General features: G+C 36.8%; 2 protein-coding genes across 2 annotated transcripts; both read left to right on the top strand.

Moving 5' to 3' along the window:
- The first annotated feature begins 1774 nt into the window (after nucleotides 1-1774).
- Nucleotides 1775-5386, top strand: LOC109200029 (sialic acid-binding Ig-like lectin 14). The gene is made up of 9 exons (XM_025911289.1): nucleotides 1775-1873; nucleotides 2036-2386; nucleotides 2997-3287; nucleotides 3704-3952; nucleotides 4068-4328; nucleotides 4433-4523; nucleotides 4732-4824; nucleotides 4970-5039; nucleotides 5123-5386. Exons 1-9 carry the CDS (start codon nucleotides 1825-1827, stop codon nucleotides 5156-5158), a joined length of 1491 nt encoding a protein of 496 aa, XP_025767074.1. The 5' UTR covers nucleotides 1775-1824; the 3' UTR covers nucleotides 5159-5386.
- A 9829-nt stretch (nucleotides 5387-15215) lies between these two features.
- Nucleotides 15216-18308, top strand: LOC102077113 (serine/threonine-protein kinase pim-1). The gene is made up of 7 exons (XM_019355404.2): nucleotides 15216-15461; nucleotides 16635-16729; nucleotides 16805-16852; nucleotides 16963-17184; nucleotides 17351-17528; nucleotides 17661-17834; nucleotides 17957-18308. Exons 2-7 carry the CDS (start codon nucleotides 16667-16669, stop codon nucleotides 18076-18078), a joined length of 807 nt encoding a protein of 268 aa, XP_019210949.1. The 5' UTR covers nucleotides 15216-15461; nucleotides 16635-16666; the 3' UTR covers nucleotides 18079-18308.
- Nucleotides 18309-18697: the final 389 nt, after the last annotated feature.

The raw sequence follows: 18697 nt of genomic DNA, 5'->3' as shown, positions 1-18697 counted from the left end.
AGACAGAGAGCGAAAAAAGAAACATAGATAACCATGTCATCAAAGTAACCAAAGATGACCAAAGCTATGCTCCATGTTTGAAAAACACTGTCATGAATTCCCTCTTACTTTGGCTGTCTTGCTTCCACCATGATAAATTCGCACTTCCTGCACAGCTCTATTTCTCATTGCTTTTTACATGCCAGTCTATCGTTGCATACAGTTTGTTTTTTTTCAAAAAGTGACCTCGGACAAGAAGGTCGGTATTGAAATTCTGCTATTCAACAATTTTAGCTTTCACAAATTATGGCAAATTGCAAAAGCAATGAAACCTCTGTAACTTTGTGACAGAAAAGTTTGTGTTGTTTATTTTTTCCCTTTAGAAATTTCAGTTTTTTACAATTACAGTTTAAAAAAAACAAACAAACATAAACTGGTCAGTCTAGTCAATGAGCTACCAGAACTTTTTCTCTAATTTTAAACATTTATGTTTTACAATTTCACACCTACAAGACGTACTGACATATTTCTTTTTCTCTTACAGCAGCTTTTTTTTAATCATTTAGAACAACTGTTAAATGTGCAACTTTACACTGGAGTTTTACTGGCCTGTCCTACTTCAGCTCAAAGTGGGCTGTATGTGCCCCGGCATATAAATGAGTTCGACACCCCTGGTGTGGAGGGAGAAGAGCAGAGGAGAGTGGACACAGAATCCTAGTATATGTACAAGGGCAGTCACTTCTTTTAACTTACTTAGTAATTCACCTGTCTTCAAACTGACGTCCGAGTTGTGGGGCATACTCTCTGACAGCATTCAATATCATACCTTTGATTTCCAGCAACATCTGTATTCGCATACAATCAACATAACTGCTACTCTATTTCTCTACCTATCAAATCAACATCCAATACTTCTGCCTTTGCTTCCCTTCCAACTAGTGTCCTGCACACACAGTATATTTAACCTCCTTCTGTCCATCATCTGCCAATCATAACACATTGCACATAACATTACACATATTACACATTCCACACTCTTAGCTTTCCTTCTCTTTTTGTGGCAACAAGGTGTATCCATACATGTGTGAAAAACTTTTTTCTAAACGAGGATCCATAAATGACTATGTGGCCATTTAACATTAACAGCTCCACAAGAAGAAACCTAGTTGTGATGCATAAACAAAAGCAGCCTTGGTGCTGCTAGTACAAGTATGTGAGTTGTCTCTTCTCTCAAAATGTGAAGAGGAAATGAGGACGCGCCAGTTTAACACGTCAATTTAAAACTAACAACTTTTTTTGTGAAATGAAAGCAAAACAATTTTATTCCTTTTTTGGGATTGTGTAAGAACCAGTTAAACACACGACACAGTGTACTGTTTTAATTTGATGCTTTGGTAATTTGCTGTTAGTATTTGACACACATTGGTTTACTGATGCTTCTATACATTATACTGCGTATATCATACATGGTCTGTAAAATGTAAGCATGCTTACTAAACAGCTATATACTGTAAAGCCTGTCCTTTGCGGCTTTGTTGGTCTCATAGTTTGTGATCTATTGCTTTGTGTGTGTGTATCATAACTCTTCTTATTTAGCTCAAAGTGAACTTTGAAAACTGAGCTTATACTAACAAATTGCTCTGTAGAAGTGTTAAAACTACTAATCAATGCAGTGAAGACTCCATTGATAAATTAATAAAACAAGCTTTCCCCATTATACATGCATGAGACTTTGTGGTAAAGTGAATGCAATGGCTAATACAAGCAGGAAGGAAGCCAAACTTTTCACTTCTACCCTGGAGGAAATGAAAGCACCCACACAGTCTTTTTTTTTTAGAAGACGAGATGGATGCTTTACAGTGGCTCGTGTTTTTCATATGCATTTGCTTCAAAGGTATGATATGTCCTGCGTTTTGTATGAATTTATTTTCAGAAGTTCTAGAACTAATTCAGGGGAATGTGCATTTTGTTTCATGCCTTTAAGCGTTCTTTCTCTTATCGATTGTCCTGTTTCTGTGCCTCACTTCACTCCATTTTATTGTGCAATTTATTGCAGCCACTCAAACGGAATCATCCTGGACAGTTGATGTGCCGTCCTCAGTGGAAGGTCTCCTTGGCTCATGTGTGGTGATCCCCTGCACTTATAACTACCCAGATATAACGGTCCATACATTCACAGGGATTTGGAGGAGTGATGACCGTGTCATCTATCATCCAACTCAGTCTAACACTGTGGAGAAGTATAGGGGACGAACAAAAATTCTTGGAGACCTCAGCAAGAAAAACTGTTCTCTGATGATTGAAAATCTTCAGCAAAGTGATGGAGGGCCTTTCTTTTTCAGGATTGAACTAGACGGTACAAACATGTTTTCCTACTTCAGTAACAAAGTCTCTATTTCAATGATCGGTAAGTAAAATGTGAGTGAATACTGACAATAAAATTACATTTTGTAGGTCTCATAAGCCTTTCTTTATTTCTAGGCTTTATTTCTAGGCTTTTTTTTTCAGAAAGAGATGTGTTCAATTAATATAAATTAATTTTAAATGTTTTCAAGTTCTTCATTTGTGGTATTAAAATAGGGTTAATCAATCACCTTTTTTTTTTAACCTTTTTTTTCTTTAAGCAGATGTGTGATGTTACCACCCAGTTAAGAAGTTTAATTTATATTTTGGTTGGGAAAAGTGCAGACACAGTAAAAAAAATCATGCCAAATGAAGCCCCTACTTTTTTTTTAATCTTATATTTTTAAGCAAAAGAAATTATTTATTTATTTATTCCTGTCCAAATGAGGCAGGAAATACCTTTCTTATGTTTTCTGTCCCGCATTTTTCCTTCTTAGATTTTGTTAAAAATCTAATGTTTTTTGTGTTGGTCACCTCAATGGACTCTTATTCATGTTTTATCAGTAAAGACAAGCCCAGTCTTCATAAAACATGACATCAACTGCCACATGCATCAAGTGCCATGTGTTGCATTACAGTAGTCATATGATGTTCATGTGTTCTCGTTTAAACAGGTGAACCAAATCCCACTGATTTCTTTGTGCAAGAAGAGGTAAAGGAGGGTCAAACTGTATCTGCATTCTGCTCTGTGTCTCACTCCTGCCCCACATATCCACCTGATTTCCACTGGAGTCACTCTGGAGAGCAACATTTTCAGACACAGAAGCTTCAAAATGGCCAGTGGAAAGCAACATCTACTCTGACCTTTCACTCAGACCGCACTGATCACAACAAACCTTTACAATGCAGGGTAACATACCACGGAGGAAAGCAGCAGGAAACATCCAAGACCATTAAAGTAAAATGTAAGTGTGCAGCTTTAAAAACATGTTAAAAACATGTTAAAAAAGAATCCTTTAAATATTGTAAATGCTGTAATTTAGTAAGAACTTTTAAAGACGGGACATAGTTTTATATAAAGTTTTAGTTGTTGTTTTTTTATCGGGGGGAAAAAATGTAATAATGAAACCAAAGAGACTGAAAATTAAATGTTTTAAAAAAAATCTGAACAGAAAAAAATCATAAAATGTTTCTGGTTGATATGTGACATTACCTTCAATATTTTGTCATAACATTTATGTTTATCCCTTTGGTTTCTGAAGTTTTCTTTTATTGCTACATCATGTCAGAGTATTGAAACAAGCTCAGCTTTGACCTGAATGTATGAAAAATAAACTAAAATGCTGCACAGTAACATTAAGGGTTAAATGTTTCTATGCAGATGCTCCAGTGAATGTGAAGGTTGAGTACCAGTCAGATGTGAATGAGGGAGAAACTGCACACCTGAAGTGCTCCAGTGATGCAAACCCTGTCAGCAGCTATGAGTGGCACAGTGAAACTGGAGCTCTGCTGAATAAGGGACAAACCTACACAATGTCAAATGTCTCCAGACACTCAGAGGCCGTGTACTGCACTGCTGTCAATGAGGAAGGACGAGTCAGATCAAGCACCGTGAAGCTCAATGTGTTATGTAAGTAAACAATACAAGAAATATAACAACAGAAGAGATTTTTCTTTTCATTCAAACATATAAAATAAATGTATGGTTATCTGTTAGATCCTAATTATATCTGCTGTCTTAACAGATGCCCCTGTCATTGAGACTTACTCTAAGTGTTCCTCATATGACGGCATAGTAAAGTGTGATTGCATCGTACAGTCCAAGCCTCCCAGCATGGTCCATTTTGTTCTTGGTGACAGAGTCCTGCAAAGCAGCAAAGTAGAGAAAAATGGCTCTGTTACTACTGGGACTCTGCAGACAGACTTTGGGTCCTTCAAGTTTGTGCACTGCCTGGCAAACAACACATTGGGAAATGCTAATCTCACACTATCGGTACCTGCTAATGGTAAGAAAAAAAACTTTGAATCTCAAGAAAACAGCATAGATTATTATCACTCTATATTTACATGGCAAAACAAAAAATATTCAATGTGTTTTCTTTTTGAACAGACAACATGCAGAATATTTTCATAGCCTCTGGAGCAGGTGTGATTTTTCTGATAATTCTGATAGCCATTGGAGTGGGAACTGTTAAAAGATGGTAGGTTGTTAAGGATAAGTTACACACCATAAAACATTAACAGGTATAAGTTCAAGTCATGTAAAATGTCAATACCTGTTTTAAATATGATCATAAAATAAAACAATATTTATCTGCTTCTAATTGTTGTTGTGATGTTATGCTAATGTTATATTTTTGTTATATTTTTGGAAAGTCTTAGTTTTTCTCCTGATGTTTTAAATTTCAGCAGGGGGCAATCAGATGGCACACCAAAATCTGACTTAAGCACCATGAGGTCAGACAGACCTGCGGAGCCCCCTCGTTATGCTCAAACAAAAAGGTTTTAATTCTTCAAATCAGTTAAAAAAAAAACCCCAAAACAAAACACACTTTATTCATTATTAAACATGAATGATGAATATTTGATATAATTTGTGTGTAGAGGAAAAACCCAAACTTCTTTGCTTTTTGCATTCTTTGTACAGGAAGGAGAACTATGAGGATGTCCATTGCAATGACATTTACACCAATGACAGTGTGTATGGGAACATAGAGGTAGGTAAAGTTTTGTATTTTTTAAAATTTAATCTAATCATGCGTCAAAGACTGGAGTGAACTAAGCAGTCTTTTCTGTGCAGACTGACTGGGATGAATCAGTATACACCAACATGTAATATATGTGGAAGACCAGCTGCGGTCAGGTCGGAGTCAAGGAAAAAAGAAAAATCCTAGTGCTATATTCATCTTATACCACATACATATTATATCTCAGTTTTCCTGTCATCTGTCATTCACATTTCTTTGTAAAATATTGTAAGTAAGAGAAGTTCTGTTTTGTACTTTTGTTTGTCTGATCAAATAATGTGCTTTGAAAAATTACCATTAAAGTTTTGCAATAATTACAAAGTTGTCAAGTTACTGAATATGTTTATTAGCTGTTTTATCGCTATTGTTTTTGTGATTAGTTATTGAACAACAGTACAAGCGTTGCCTATCCTCTTTATAAAAAATGACATTTAACATGTCTAGCTAACATAGTAGCTGTTAATGTTTTAACTGGAGAAAATACTCAGGAAAGCGTGTAAATTTTAAAACTTATATTAACTACATTGTGAGTTAATTAAATGTGCATTACAAATAAATGGTATCAATGCTTACAAACAGCCTAACAGATATGGGTGATCACATCTCCCACTTTATGTGGGACTAGACTGGATGCTTATCTCTCATCTCATGGCAGTGTGTTGTGATCTGGTCACCCTGGTCTGGTCTGTTTATTCATTAATCAGCAACAACCATCGAGATAAAAACCAAGAAATGTGTGCTGTGCTCAGGTCTAAGGAGCTAAAAAAATCAACAAGAAAAAAAAAATCAATAATAAGATAGAGTACGCTGATTGTTGGCATGGCTGAAATGACTACACTTTTTACATTACCCTCAATACAAACATGTTTGTTGAGGTATAGCCAGAATCCAATTGTTTTAAAAGTCTGTGTCACTCCTTTCAAGAAACTCTTCATTTTAATTACAAGGCATATAATTCAGACTAACTTATTTTCTTTTCCACAATCCTAACCACCAGCTCAGATGTTCAGTTCGAGGGTCTGTGTAGGTGCAGAAGATATTTTTATTTATCCCAGTTGATTGGAAGCAATTGGTTGTGCCAAAGAAAGCTTATTTTAAACATAAGTTACCACAGACAGCAAGAACAAAGATCCTTAAATAAACTGGCCTCCTTCAGTACTCACTGAAATATTAGTACGGACCAGAAAATGACAGTGCAATACAAAATGATCATCAACTGTGTGTGTGTGTGTGTGTGTGTGTGTGTGTGTCATCCTGGAGAAGTTGGACTATGCAACCTCTGTAGGGCGGGTCCAGGTTATCACCTCATGCTCAGTGACACTGACCCTACTCAAACTTAAAACTAGTGAAAAAAAAGGTCAGAAAAGATGAGAGGATAAAACAGGGGCCATCTAAACCACTTCTTTTTGGGGGGGGGGTTGTGTCCTTGTTGCCCCTCTCATCCTCCTGTCTTTGCCCATTAAAAATCATAAAAGAAACTCATGTGGAAAGATTTATACTGATGGTATATACTATTTGAAGACTGTTTCACATCCCATATGTTTATGTGTAAGTCAGTGTCTTCTTTTGAGTGATCACATTTAGCATTTAAGCACTGCTAAAAAAAAAAAAAAAAAAAAAACCAGAATTGCAGTTTTCCATTTTAAAATATCAAACAATACATTAAAGATCAGAAGATCCCACAGTTAAGTCCACTACGGTTCAGTTGCTAGGTGAAAATTATTACTTCGGACAGGTATTGGACTAAAACATGTTAACTTCTAATCTTACTTTGTCATTTTTTATAATAAAACTTATTAAAAAATGAATTTACTTTTAATTTGATTTACTCAAGAACAAGTGGTGTTTAAAAAAAATTAATCAAAGGAAAAGGGTCAATGCAGTGATTCATTCATATGTCACTTAAAATGAAGTCCATAGTGGCCCATAGTGTAATAAATATTTTCTTTTTTGCAGAGTTCAATGTCAGGTGATAAATGTGCCTATTTTATTAAACTTTATGACATATGACAACATCAAAATGAAATAAACTTTCTGGAGAATACATAAACTTAAACCTCACAACTAAAAACTGTTTGTTTTGGTTATTTTCATCAAGATTTCAAAAACCTTTAAAATGGTGATCGCATTTTCCAGTAATTGATTGATTGATTGGTTTATGTTAACTACTATGAGATACACTTCAATTGTTACTGTTTGATGACTCTTAAATGTTCCATCAATAACAGACACGGTCAGGCCTTTAAAATAGACCAGATCAGCCATCATTCAGCATTCGTTGCTTCAGTAGAAAGACCCAGCAGCTGTTTTAGTGACCAGGTAAAACAAAAACAAAACTCTGTTCTGCAAATTCTTCACTCATACATTCATACATGTATTTATTTACTAGTGGTTTGTTGTTTTCTTCTTTTTAATTTACAGATTTGCTCCTTGGTATCATGGGTAATTCAGCAACCACTGGCTTCAGCATTCCCAAGAAACTGTCCTGGGGAAGCCAGAAAGAGGACACAGTCAGGATGCAGGACTTATTGGTAAATCGTGACGATGATCTCTGGAGTGTTACAGGAACACACAGCTTAAGTATGGAGGAGATTGACCTCGCTCACAACTACCCTTATGCGGAATTACCTGTTCAGGAGCGCAACAAAGTGTATTCATACACATGTGAAATACTCAACCCTGCTTTTGTTGGAACAGAGGATCCAGAAATGAGTGATTTTTCTGTGAACAATTCAAGCAACACAACAGAACAACAACAAGATACTCAGTTCTGATTAATAAGGTGGTAACAACAAACAGCCCCTTAAGTGCGAGTGCAAATATGCTTCTTGGTATCATATTTGCACTCCTAAAGGGTGGTTTTCTCTCTCAACTTGTGAGAGGAAGTAACAACAAGATGCCTGCATATGATGACATACAGGCATTGACTATGTAAAGGAATTCCTGTGCTCTGCAGAAACAATAAGTTTCAGTCATTCTCTTTACAGATTAAAAACTGTATTTAAAATGTGTTTTCCTTTTTAAACAAATGTAATTCATGTCTTCTTTTGTGAAAACCATGCATATAAACAACTTTGCACTTTGTTGTTGCTTACAGTTCCATCCTTGTGTGACACTTAAACACATGGTACTGGAGGTATTATGTAACAGAGGTATTAGATTAACAGTCTGTAACTAAAATGTAAGCCTCCTTGCAGAAGTGAAAGGACATACACTCTGATTTCCATGTACTTCTGGTTTGGCCTCTTGGTTTATGGTCTAATGGTGAGTCTATTTTGAGATTTCTCTGCTCAGCTGATAAAACAAATGAATATTTGTTATGCATCTAAGAACCCATCACCAAAACTAGTATTGACAAAATATATTTTTATAAGATATTTTGTCTTTGATTATCTTTTTATAATAAACTTAAATGTAAATAGGTCTGGTATGGAGCAAGAGGCAGGGTACACTCCGAACAGTAGGTCAATCGGTCAAAGGGACCGATTGACAGCAAACCATTAATACTCACATTCACGCCTACGGTCAAGTTTAGAACCATCAGTTAATCTAACATGATACTTGAATTTGAACTGTGGAAGGAAGCCAGAGTACCCTGACGTAACTCATGAAAACACAGGGAGAACATACAATAAAAGGCCAGACTGGATTCAAACCCACGACCTTCTTGCAGTGAGGCAAAAATGCTAGCCACTGTACCATGCAGCATTTTGAATTATGCATAGTTCAGTGTCAGTGTCCAGTATCTACTTTTGTCCGTGCAGTGAATTCTTCTGTCTGTTTTATTTTTTAGGGGGTTTTTTGTATCTTATTTTTTCATGTTTCCCTTCATTTCTGGACTCTTTGTGTGCTTTGCGTTTTGATTTTGTTTGCATGTTTCCCAGCTGGTTTTGTTGTCTGTGTGGGGCTCATTTTGATCTTTTTTCACAGTAGTTCTTTGTGTATGTGTATTCCAGTCCATATTGTCTGTTGTCTGTGTGACTGTTTTTACATCATTTGCACTAAACCTGCATTCTTTGATTTTATTTATACTTTGAGTTTTTATACTTGAATGGATGTGCAGTCTTGTGTCAAGGTGTAATTTATGCCAGATATCTTTATAGACCAGATTCATAACTTCCTGTTTTTAGTGCCTCTTTTTGAGCATTAAACATTTATTTACACACAGGCTTCAGCTGCTGCTTCATCATTGCTTAATCAAGTTTTTCTGTGTCGGGAAATATGGAAAAATCATTCCCGGTCACTTCAAAGTGGGAAAAAATAGCACTTTTTTTTTTTTTTGCACCAAAGAAATATTACTTTGAACACGACTTACTGGCGACTACAGCCAGGAATATTTGAACAAACTCACCAGAAGATGGTGCTGAAAGACTATAATGAAAGAAAAGCCTCCCAACTACAAGGCCTTAGGTCATACTTGGAACAAGTGATCAGTGGTTATATTTAAGGTATATACTTAAAGACCTTTTCTCCTCACATATGTTTATGTGTAATTTGAGTGTCTTGTTGTTATGTACGCTTCATGCTTTAAGAAAAAGAGGGAAAACAGCAGAACCACTATTTTCTATTATAAATATCAAAAAAACATTGTGTTACAGATTCCTTCTAAGAAGAAAAAGAAATTCTGCAAACACACTTCATTGTGTTTTCTCTCATTTTGTGTTGTTCAGGATGTTCAGGTTGACAATGTATGTCAACATTAAAGCTTAAGCAAAAAAGACAGCAGCAAGAAAAGGAATCACTGTGAGATTTTTTTAGTGAGGTTTAAAAAAAAACTGAAAGATTTGCTCCATGCTCTCAGCAACCGTTGGCTTCGACACTCCCAAAAAACTATCCTGAGGGAGTCAGAAAGACAGTCAAGATGCATTATTTATTTTCATGATGTTAAGTTTATCTATGCAGGAGATAGGCTGTGAGTGAAGTGAAATCTTGAAGTTATCTTAACTGTTGGAAGTGAGGGCCTGGCAGCTTCCTCTCCACAGGGACCTTCTTCTATCAGGTGGGAAGGGAGAAGATTCAACCAGGCCAAGAGCACTGGTGGCTGCATGCTTACCTTGTGAGCAACGAGTTTGCCCCAAAGAGTGTTCGCAAGTATTTAAAATGCTAAGCCTTCATGTGCTAAAGGCTTGTATGTTTTTTCAGAGATAAAAGCTTTTAAGCAGTGGTGCCAGGACCCAAATGTTATCCTGTTCCAGGGCTCTATTGCAGATGTTCTGACAATGCTGTAGGAGCTGTTGGATAAGAGTCTTTCTTTGTCTACCAACAAGCTTTATTTGGCAGCTATATCTGCTTCTCATATTGGCTTTAACGTGGTGCACATCCCTTTGTTGTGACAGGAGTTTGCAGGCTGAGACCTCTTGTTAGGCCTGGCATCTCTTCATAGGACTTGACTTTGGTGCTGGAGGCCCTTTGCGGACCTTCTTTTGAGCATGTTGAGACTGCAGATATGTAGATAGTTTAATCTTTGTGAAAGCTGCTTTTCTGTCAATGAGCACAAAACCAAGTCAAGCACTCAAATGTCAGCACTTACTCACCTGATGTCCCCACCACACAGTAAAGTAGGAGATATTAAAAATTTGAACAACAGAACCCAGGAAAACAATCCCAAAGCATTTTCTGGATTTCTTTTTTGAATAAAACAGTAAACAAAATCATTAACACGTAAAAGCACAAACTAATATCTGAAGCACAACTGGTCTGAAAGAAGAATCTTTTTGCAAACATCAGGAAGTGTGAGCCACAGAGAGAGAGAGCTCCGAGCAGGTAGAAGCCACTGTAAAGACAATGGCTTTTTATTTTATTTAGTCATTTTTTATGAGATTTCTTGATTTAACAGATCTGGCAGTATTTAGGACTGGGTGTGGCTTATGAAATTTAGTCAACTTCCCAAAATAAATGTAGTTAATTGAAATAATAATTGCATGATTGAAACAGATGGCAACAGCCTTTTCACTCTGGACCAAGTAGGTTTGGATAACTTTTTTTTCCACTTAATCAATGAAATCATAACTTAAAAACTACTTTTGGTATTTTCCAGGGTTTCTTTGTGTAAGATTAAAATTTGTTTGATTATCTGAAAACTGTGTGACAAATATACCAAAAAAAAAGAAAACGAGGAGAAAAATATTTTATCACTTAACAGCAGTGATGTGTCAGATGCTACACTTTTTAAAGTGACTTTTGGTTTATTTCTTTTCCTAAGGAAAGACATTCAGCCTGGTTATTCCTCTTTTTTAAGGCCTGAGTTGTTGAAGAAGACTTGGTAAACTCTGGTTTGGTCAAAGTTTTAAGATTAGCAGATTTGTATTTAGAAAGGTGTTCTTGTAGAAGCAAAATTGATGTCATTGTCAACTCTGTGTTGCATTTATTTATTCTGAGACCAGAGGAGACCAAAGCAGGGGTAGCAGAAGCGCTAACTCATATTACACTCATCAAATAGACAGAATCAAAACACCAAATGAAAGCTAACACTTCTGGATGTGTAAATGTGCAGCTGTTGCTCACAGAAAATATTTGCCATGTGAAATGCTGATATTCAGTTGAACAGTATTTCTGTTGACCCCATCTTCCAAAAACTACATCTGTGAAACTTTAAAATGTAGATTTCTTTTTATTTGTGAAAGAAGAATAGAGAATAGAAATTTCATTTCATAAAAGTGTGTAAACTCTTCATACTGCTATTCTGTATGCATGTATTTCTGTTTGTGGCCATTTCATACAGTTTCTGTGTACTGAGGGATTTAAGAGAGGGATATTATACCCCTTCTGTCAAAAATATTCATGAGCTTTTTGAGTGTTAGTTTCTATGAATTATTCATGAGCTCAGTAAGTAATTAAATTATGATAATTAAATTCTGATAATTAAATTCTGATATTCATAACAATTATGATTTTCATAAAAATATGATATTCATAAAAATTATGATTTTCATAAAAATATGATATTCATAAAAATTATGATTTTCATAAAAATATGATATTCATCCAAAATATGCTAGTTCATTGCTTTTCTTCCCCCAAAAATAAGAACTAATTGCTTATTTTAGAAAAGTTTTTATATCAAATAGCATTCTTTTATTTTTTTTTTAATCCATTAAAAACTTTTTCCTTTTTTCCCTAAAGAAACGCCATCTGGTGGTGGGTCAGCGCATGACAGCGCATGAGTGCACAGGGCGCGCACGAGCGCGCCTGTGTGTCTAGGCGCGCTCGTGCGCGCGCCTGACTCGGGACCGTGCTTCTGTGGGGGGCTCCGTGTTTATGGGTGAAAATGTGTTAAACCAGTATAAATGTGTTTAGTTAAACTTGTGCTTTTGTAACGTTCAGAATGGCCAGACATACAGGGTGCATGCCTTGTGGGAAAAGTTTATTTCAATTTATATGCATTTGTTTAATCCGAACAAAGAAATTTAAAATCAAAGTCCGAGTCGCAAAAAACTCTCGCGACCATAAATGCCCCGCGGCTCCCAGCGGCTTACAGCAAAAAACAAACAACAACAAAAAAAACCTCCTGAAAAACAAAAGCCTTAGTCTTTTTTCTTCAAAAAAACAGCCCTATCACTAGCTCCGTCTCTAAGTTCTTACTAGCGATCCTTAGGAAAATAAGCAGGGAGAAACTCCTGAAAAAACCCTAACCCTTTTCTCCAAAACCCCTAGAAATAACCTGTAGTCAACCTCCTATCCCCAAGCCTTATATTCGATAACAGGGCAAAATCCTGAAACCAAATCCTTAGTCTTTTTTCTTCAAAAAAACAGCCCTATCACTAGCTCCGTCTCTAAGTTCTTACTAGCGATCCTTAGGCAAATAAGCAGGGAGAAACTCCTCAAAAACCTCCGCGGTTTCTCTCCAAAACCCCTAGAAATAACCTGTAGTCAACCTCCTATCCCCAAGCCTTATATTCGATAACAGGGCAAAATCCTGAAACCAAATCCTGCGGCTCGGAGCGAAGGGAGAACTTAGACTCTGAGCGGGATTTGAGAAAAAATGCCTAAGGATTTGGTTTCAGGATTTTGCCCTGTTATCGAATATAAGGCTTGGGGATAGGAGGTTGACTACAGGTTATTTCTAGGGGTTTTGGAGAAAAGGGTTAGGGTTTTTTCAGGAGTTTCTCCCTGCTTATTTTCCTAAGGATCGCTAGTAAGAACTTAGAGACGGAGCTAGTGATAGGGCTGTTTTTTTGAAGAAAAAAGACTAAGGCTTTTTGTTTTTCAGGAGGTTTTTTTTGTTGTTGTTTGTTTTTTGCTGTAAGCCGCTGGGAGCCGCGGGGCGTTTATGGTCGCGAGAGTTTTTTGCGACTCGGACTTTGATTTTAAATTTCTTTGTTCGGATTAAACAAATGCATATAAATTGAAATAAACTTTTCCCACAAGGCATGCACCCTGTATGTCTGGCCATTCTGAACGTTACAAAAGCACAAGTTTAACTAAACACATTTATACTGGTTTAACACATTTTCACCCATAAACACGGAGCCCCCCACAGAAGCACGGTCCCGAGTCAGGCGCGCGCACGGGCGCGCCTAGACACACAGGCGCGCTCGTGCGCGCCCTGTGCACTCATGCGCTGTCATGCGCTGACCCACCACCAGATGGCGTTTCTTTAGGGAAAAAAGGAAAAAGTTTTTAATGGATTAAAAAAAAAAAAAAGAATGCTATTTGATATAAAAACTTTTCTAAAATAAGCAATTAGTTCTTATTTTGGGGGGAAGAAAAGCAATGAACTAGCATATTTTGGATGAATATCATATTTTTATGAAAATCATAATTTTTATGAATATCATATTTTTATGAAAATCATAATTTTTATGAATATCATAATTTAATTATCAGAATTTAATTATCATAATTTAATTACTTACTGAGCTCATGAATAATTCATAGAAACTAACACTCAAAAAGCTCATGAATATTTTTGACAGAAGGGGTATAATATCCCTCTCTGATTTACAGTGTTAAATTTGGAAAAGAACCCAACCCAGTATGTTTATCATTCATCTTTTGACTCCTTAAGACCTTTTAATAAAAATATTTGAAATAAGTGTTTGTTTTCTTCCTTTGCATTGTTCAATCTTGTGTATTTGTGAACTCACGGAATGGAACCCGAGTCATCACCTTTAAAACATAGCAACTCAGAACACACAGTTCACTCACTGCAGCACAGCAACGTCAGAAAAGCTCAACTTAGCATCGATATATTTAAAGTCAAGCATTTTCTCAAAGTGTGATTGCGCAAATTTACCAAGAAGATGGTCTCTGAGACAATAAAGAGTGGAGATCTCGTGCCCTCTGATAGAAGCTCAGGTAAGTCACCCTCTAATTTTCATCCACTGCAGACAGCTTCAAACTGAGTTTTTTGTCTGTAATTTAGTGTATTTGTACACTAAAGTTTTTCAAATGTAAATAATTTTATTTTAAGTATTTTTTTTATTTATTTGCAGTTAGCATCATTTTCTTGGTTTTTGTGCAGAAAAATGCATTTTTCTTCTTTGCATTGAAAATACAACTGGTTGTTATTGGAAACGGATCAACTGTATTCTTAATTTTCTGCTGGAGTCTTTACTTTTTTACTATTTGCAGTATGATGTTATTGTGACTTTAAAGCCTGGTTGTGTAGACTAAGTTAAAGGACAAAAACACATCTCTGTACTTTTGAGTGTTGTTATATTACAAATATAATGTCATATCTTCGTCATATAGTTATGAAGCAAAATTTGGACAAAATAGAAAATACCTGAATAAAGACATAAAGTAACTGGACTTCACTGCATTCTTAGAGTAAATGTACATAGTTACTTTCAACCAGCTGGATATGTTGTAGAAAGTCTGACTTTGACACAGACCTACTAAACCCGCAAAGCTTCTCTAAACTTTAGCTGTATTAATTAGTTAAGTATTTTCAAATTTGTAAAATGGTGAACATTAAAACTAAGTGGCACTGAACATCACACAGACTTCTTGGTTCAGTGGAAATCAAACTGCATGCTGTCATCAGCTTAATAATAACTGGGATTATCTGATTTATAGAGAGCCGTGGCAGCACCACTAAAGCCACATGTAGCTTGGAAAAAAAGAGGAAAGCCAGCACTGCATCAGAGTCACCTAGAAAAAGGCTGAGGAGTGGCTGTGGACCTGCTCAGTCGGCAGTAGACACTGTGCCAGTAAAGGGTGTGAAAAGAAAGGCCAGCACCTCGAGAGAGACACCAGCTAAAAGACAGGAGAGAGGCACCAGTATCAGACAATCACATGAGGAGGACAGAACTAAGCAGCTGCCAGGAACAGAAACATCTAGACAGGCAACCAGGGAAAATGACTGTGAGCCCTCGCCAGGATGCAGCAGTCAATCAGCTCCCATTTACAACAGTGGGAACACGTCCCTCCCATTCAACAGAAACAGAGGTAAACTAAGTAAGATCAGTGGTAGATGACTATATAGGACCAAACTGTATGGTTAGGCTGTGGATTTAGGATTTAAGGTAGCTTAAGTTTGTTTTGTTGCTTTTAGGTTTGCAAATTCTTCATTGAGTTTCTTTCACTAATGGCAATTATAGCAACGTCATGCAAACAGCAGTCATTTTCAGAACCGGTGTGTTAGGTCAGTAAGCGGTGCTAGTATGCAGTCATTTCCTAGTTGTAATATCAGTCTCCTCCACAGTGGGACACACCAACAGTGTTGTGGAGCTGGGTTTAACTTCCAGCTCTTTAGTAGCTGATGGAAACTTTTTAATCACTTTGATACAAAATACTAAACAATGTATACGATATAATCGCCGCTCTATTTAACATCAGCAAGCCCTAACATACTGACTCAGACACAAATGTATAAAAATGGCTAAACTCCATGATGCAGCTGTGTACCGAGGAGTTGAAATATTGTGAGAGGATGTGCAATTTTCTCTTTGTTTAAGAAATGTTTTGTTAACAATAACAGATTTAAATTTAATGAGACCTAATCACTTCAATCTCAAAAGTAGCATGTCATATTATTCCGTTTACGGTAATACCAATACAATATTAGGCAATGATAAGAAAATGAAATATCGCGATAGAATAAATGCACATGCGCAGTGCCTTTGTTTTCATACGCACATGGTGGAAAGGAATTTGCATTTGCACTATTACATTTTTATATAGCTTTAATGCACATAAAAAACAGCTGCTTGTTAAAGTGAAAATAAATTGATGGGTTTTTTTGCACTAATAAAGTTGTGGAGTTGTAAAGTATTTTGTCTCGCATCAATTATATCGTCAGTTGTATCGTAATCGCAAATTTTCAAATATATATCGTGATAAATATTTGTGGCCATATTGCCCTGCCCTACTTCTTACAGCAACAAAGTAAATACTCTGAAATGCTAATACTTGACTTGTTGAGCTTCCTTCTACACTCTTTCCAGTTACCTGCTTCAGCTAAACAAACCAAATTGAGTATTTCTAGTAGTGAAAACATTTAGAAATGTACTATTTCCTACGTTGTGCTACGCTTGAGAAAACAACAAGATATTTGTTCCATTTATCCCACATTATCCGAAGTTCACATGCAAAAATATGTATCTCTCTCTGTCTGTGTAGCCTTCTTTGAGGCCAAATACGAAGAGCTTGAAATGCTCGGGGAAGGAGGCTTTGGTTCTGTTTATGCTGGGAGAAGAAAAACAGATAATTTACCAGTGAGTACAACTCTTAATGATATATCTCTCTTACCATTGCCTGTAATAACCAAAATACTACTGACTGGCCTGTAGGTGGCGATCAAACACATCAACAAAGATGATGTACAGCGTGAACAAGTGGTGAGTGACTTGTAGTGTTAAAGATGTTTCACCTTCATGTTGCTGTGGAAATCAAATGAGGAAACCACACAGAAAAACTCATCCACTCTTTCACATTTCTTCTTTTTTAGCGCTTCCGGGGGAAAACTTCTATGGTTCCACTGGAAGTTCTACTAATGGTGACAGTGGGTAGTGGACCATCTTCTGTAGGGAAATCTGCAGCCGTCTCCATACTGGACTGGTATGATCTTGCGGAAGAGGTTCTTCTTGTAATGGAGAGACCAGTCCCCTGTGTGGACCTGCTCACTTACATGAAGATCAATGGTGGGGCCCTGCAGGAGGACATTGCTAAGGTACTGAAGCTGGGTGAAGGAAGGTTGTTTTTTTTAGTTTTATGACTTTGAGGGGTATTTAGACTATTCCAGAGAAGCTGCAAAGAGTTTGTTTGTTTGATAGCTACCACACTAACAGGAATCAGGCTCTTCTTCAACTCTGTAATTGTTTCTCTTTGTGTTTCAGAACATCATGAAACAGATGGTAGATGCAGCCATACAAATGCTTCGCAACGGTGTTTTCCATCGAGACATCAAAGTGGAAAACCTACTTGTTGAAACTGGCTCCCATGAACATCGTGTTAGAGTCATTGACTTTGGCTGTGGCTGCTTGGTGCAAGAACAACCATACTCTGAATTCTCTGGTATGGCATTCGTCATCTTCTCTTGATTCATCTGTTGAATTGTGGAGTGATGATTTTTCATATTTAGTCTGACCCTGGTCCTATTTAGTCTGACCCTGGTCCTCATGCTTTCTTCCTGTCTTTGCTTTGGAGGAACCGAAGATTTTGCTCCTCCAGAGTTTTTCACAGACGGGAGATACGAGGCTGTCCCGACCACAGTCTGGCAGCTGGGAACACTGCTGTATGAAATGTTGGATGGAAAGCAACAGTTTAGCACCTCCAAGTTTCTCCGCCAGAGGGTTTCTTTCAATATTGAGATGTCCCAAGGTGAGACAATGGAAGGACAGCTGTGTTTTGGTGTTAACTGTGTAGAACAATTTCCCTACAAATTCCAAGCTGTCACTGCAGTTTCCATCCTGATTGTTGTTTTCGATCCTTTCTCCTATCAGACTGCAAGCATTTTTTGCAGATGTGCTTGACACGAAGGCCAGAGAAGCGAGCTACCTTGAAATTAATTCAGGAGCACCCCTGGCTGCAGAATCCAACCAAAAACAAACCTTGTGAGACCTAACGACATGGGCCGGGGAGTGAATAAGCCTTATTCAGGGTTTGAAATCAGCTATTGTCTCCACCTGATGCCCACTAAACATTTGACATCAGATAGACCTGATGATGGTTATATTGGGTCTGTCTGTTCATGACCAATTCTGGACATTTATACGAAGCCCAAACTAGGTCCACAGTTTAGATCTAGTGTATTTATTCAGTACATGTGAGGGTTTTTTTGTGTGTTATTTTTGATTTTCCTGTTTTTCTTTATTCATTTAAATAAATTAACTCATTTGTTTCTAACCAGGTTTAAACTGTCATTCATTGTTGAAATATTAAAAACATTGAAATACACGGTAAAATGTGAAATATTACATTGAAAAAGTTTGGAATTCCTTTTAAAACGAGTACAATGTGTAGGTTCAAAAGAGCATTTCCTTTATATACGTTTCGTTTTTACAAGTATACAAGTTTTATTGTGAAGAGCTAACTATAAGGGGAAGTGAATGTGGCTATGATCAGCTGAACTCCGAAAAGTTTGTGCAATTGTCTATGTATGAACTGCTCGACAGTCTTTGTCGATGCACACATTTGGCAGTCTGTGAGAAGCTGGAGACATTTTTGCTCCAAATCCACCGTTT

This window comes from Oreochromis niloticus, linkage group LG11 (assembly GCF_001858045.2).
Source record: "Oreochromis niloticus isolate F11D_XX linkage group LG11, O_niloticus_UMD_NMBU, whole genome shotgun sequence".
Lineage (NCBI taxonomy): Eukaryota > Metazoa > Chordata > Actinopteri > Cichliformes > Cichlidae > Oreochromis > Oreochromis niloticus.
This window is presented reverse-complemented; position numbering and strand designations above follow the sequence as displayed.

Bases quoted from the DNA above. Each gene is read 5' to 3' on its own strand.
- LOC109200029 (XM_025911289.1), top strand. From the start codon at position 1,825: ATGGATGCTTTACAGTGGCTCGTGTTTTTCATATGCATTTGCTTCAAA. The intron at 1,874-2,035 runs GTATGATATGTC...AATTTATTGCAG, and splicing joins CATATGCATTTGCTTCAAAG to CCACTCAAACGGAATCATCC. The intron at 4,329-4,432 runs GTAAGAAAAAAA...CTTTTTGAACAG, and splicing joins ACTATCGGTACCTGCTAATG to ACAACATGCAGAATATTTTC.
- LOC102077113 (XM_019355404.2), top strand. From the start codon at position 16,667: ATGCTCGGGGAAGGAGGCTTTGGTTCTGTTTATGCTGGGAGAAGAAAA. The intron at 17,185-17,350 runs GTACTGAAGCTG...TTTGTGTTTCAG, and splicing joins TGCAGGAGGACATTGCTAAG to AACATCATGAAACAGATGGT. The intron at 17,529-17,660 runs GTATGGCATTCG...TTTGCTTTGGAG, and splicing joins ACCATACTCTGAATTCTCTG to GAACCGAAGATTTTGCTCCT.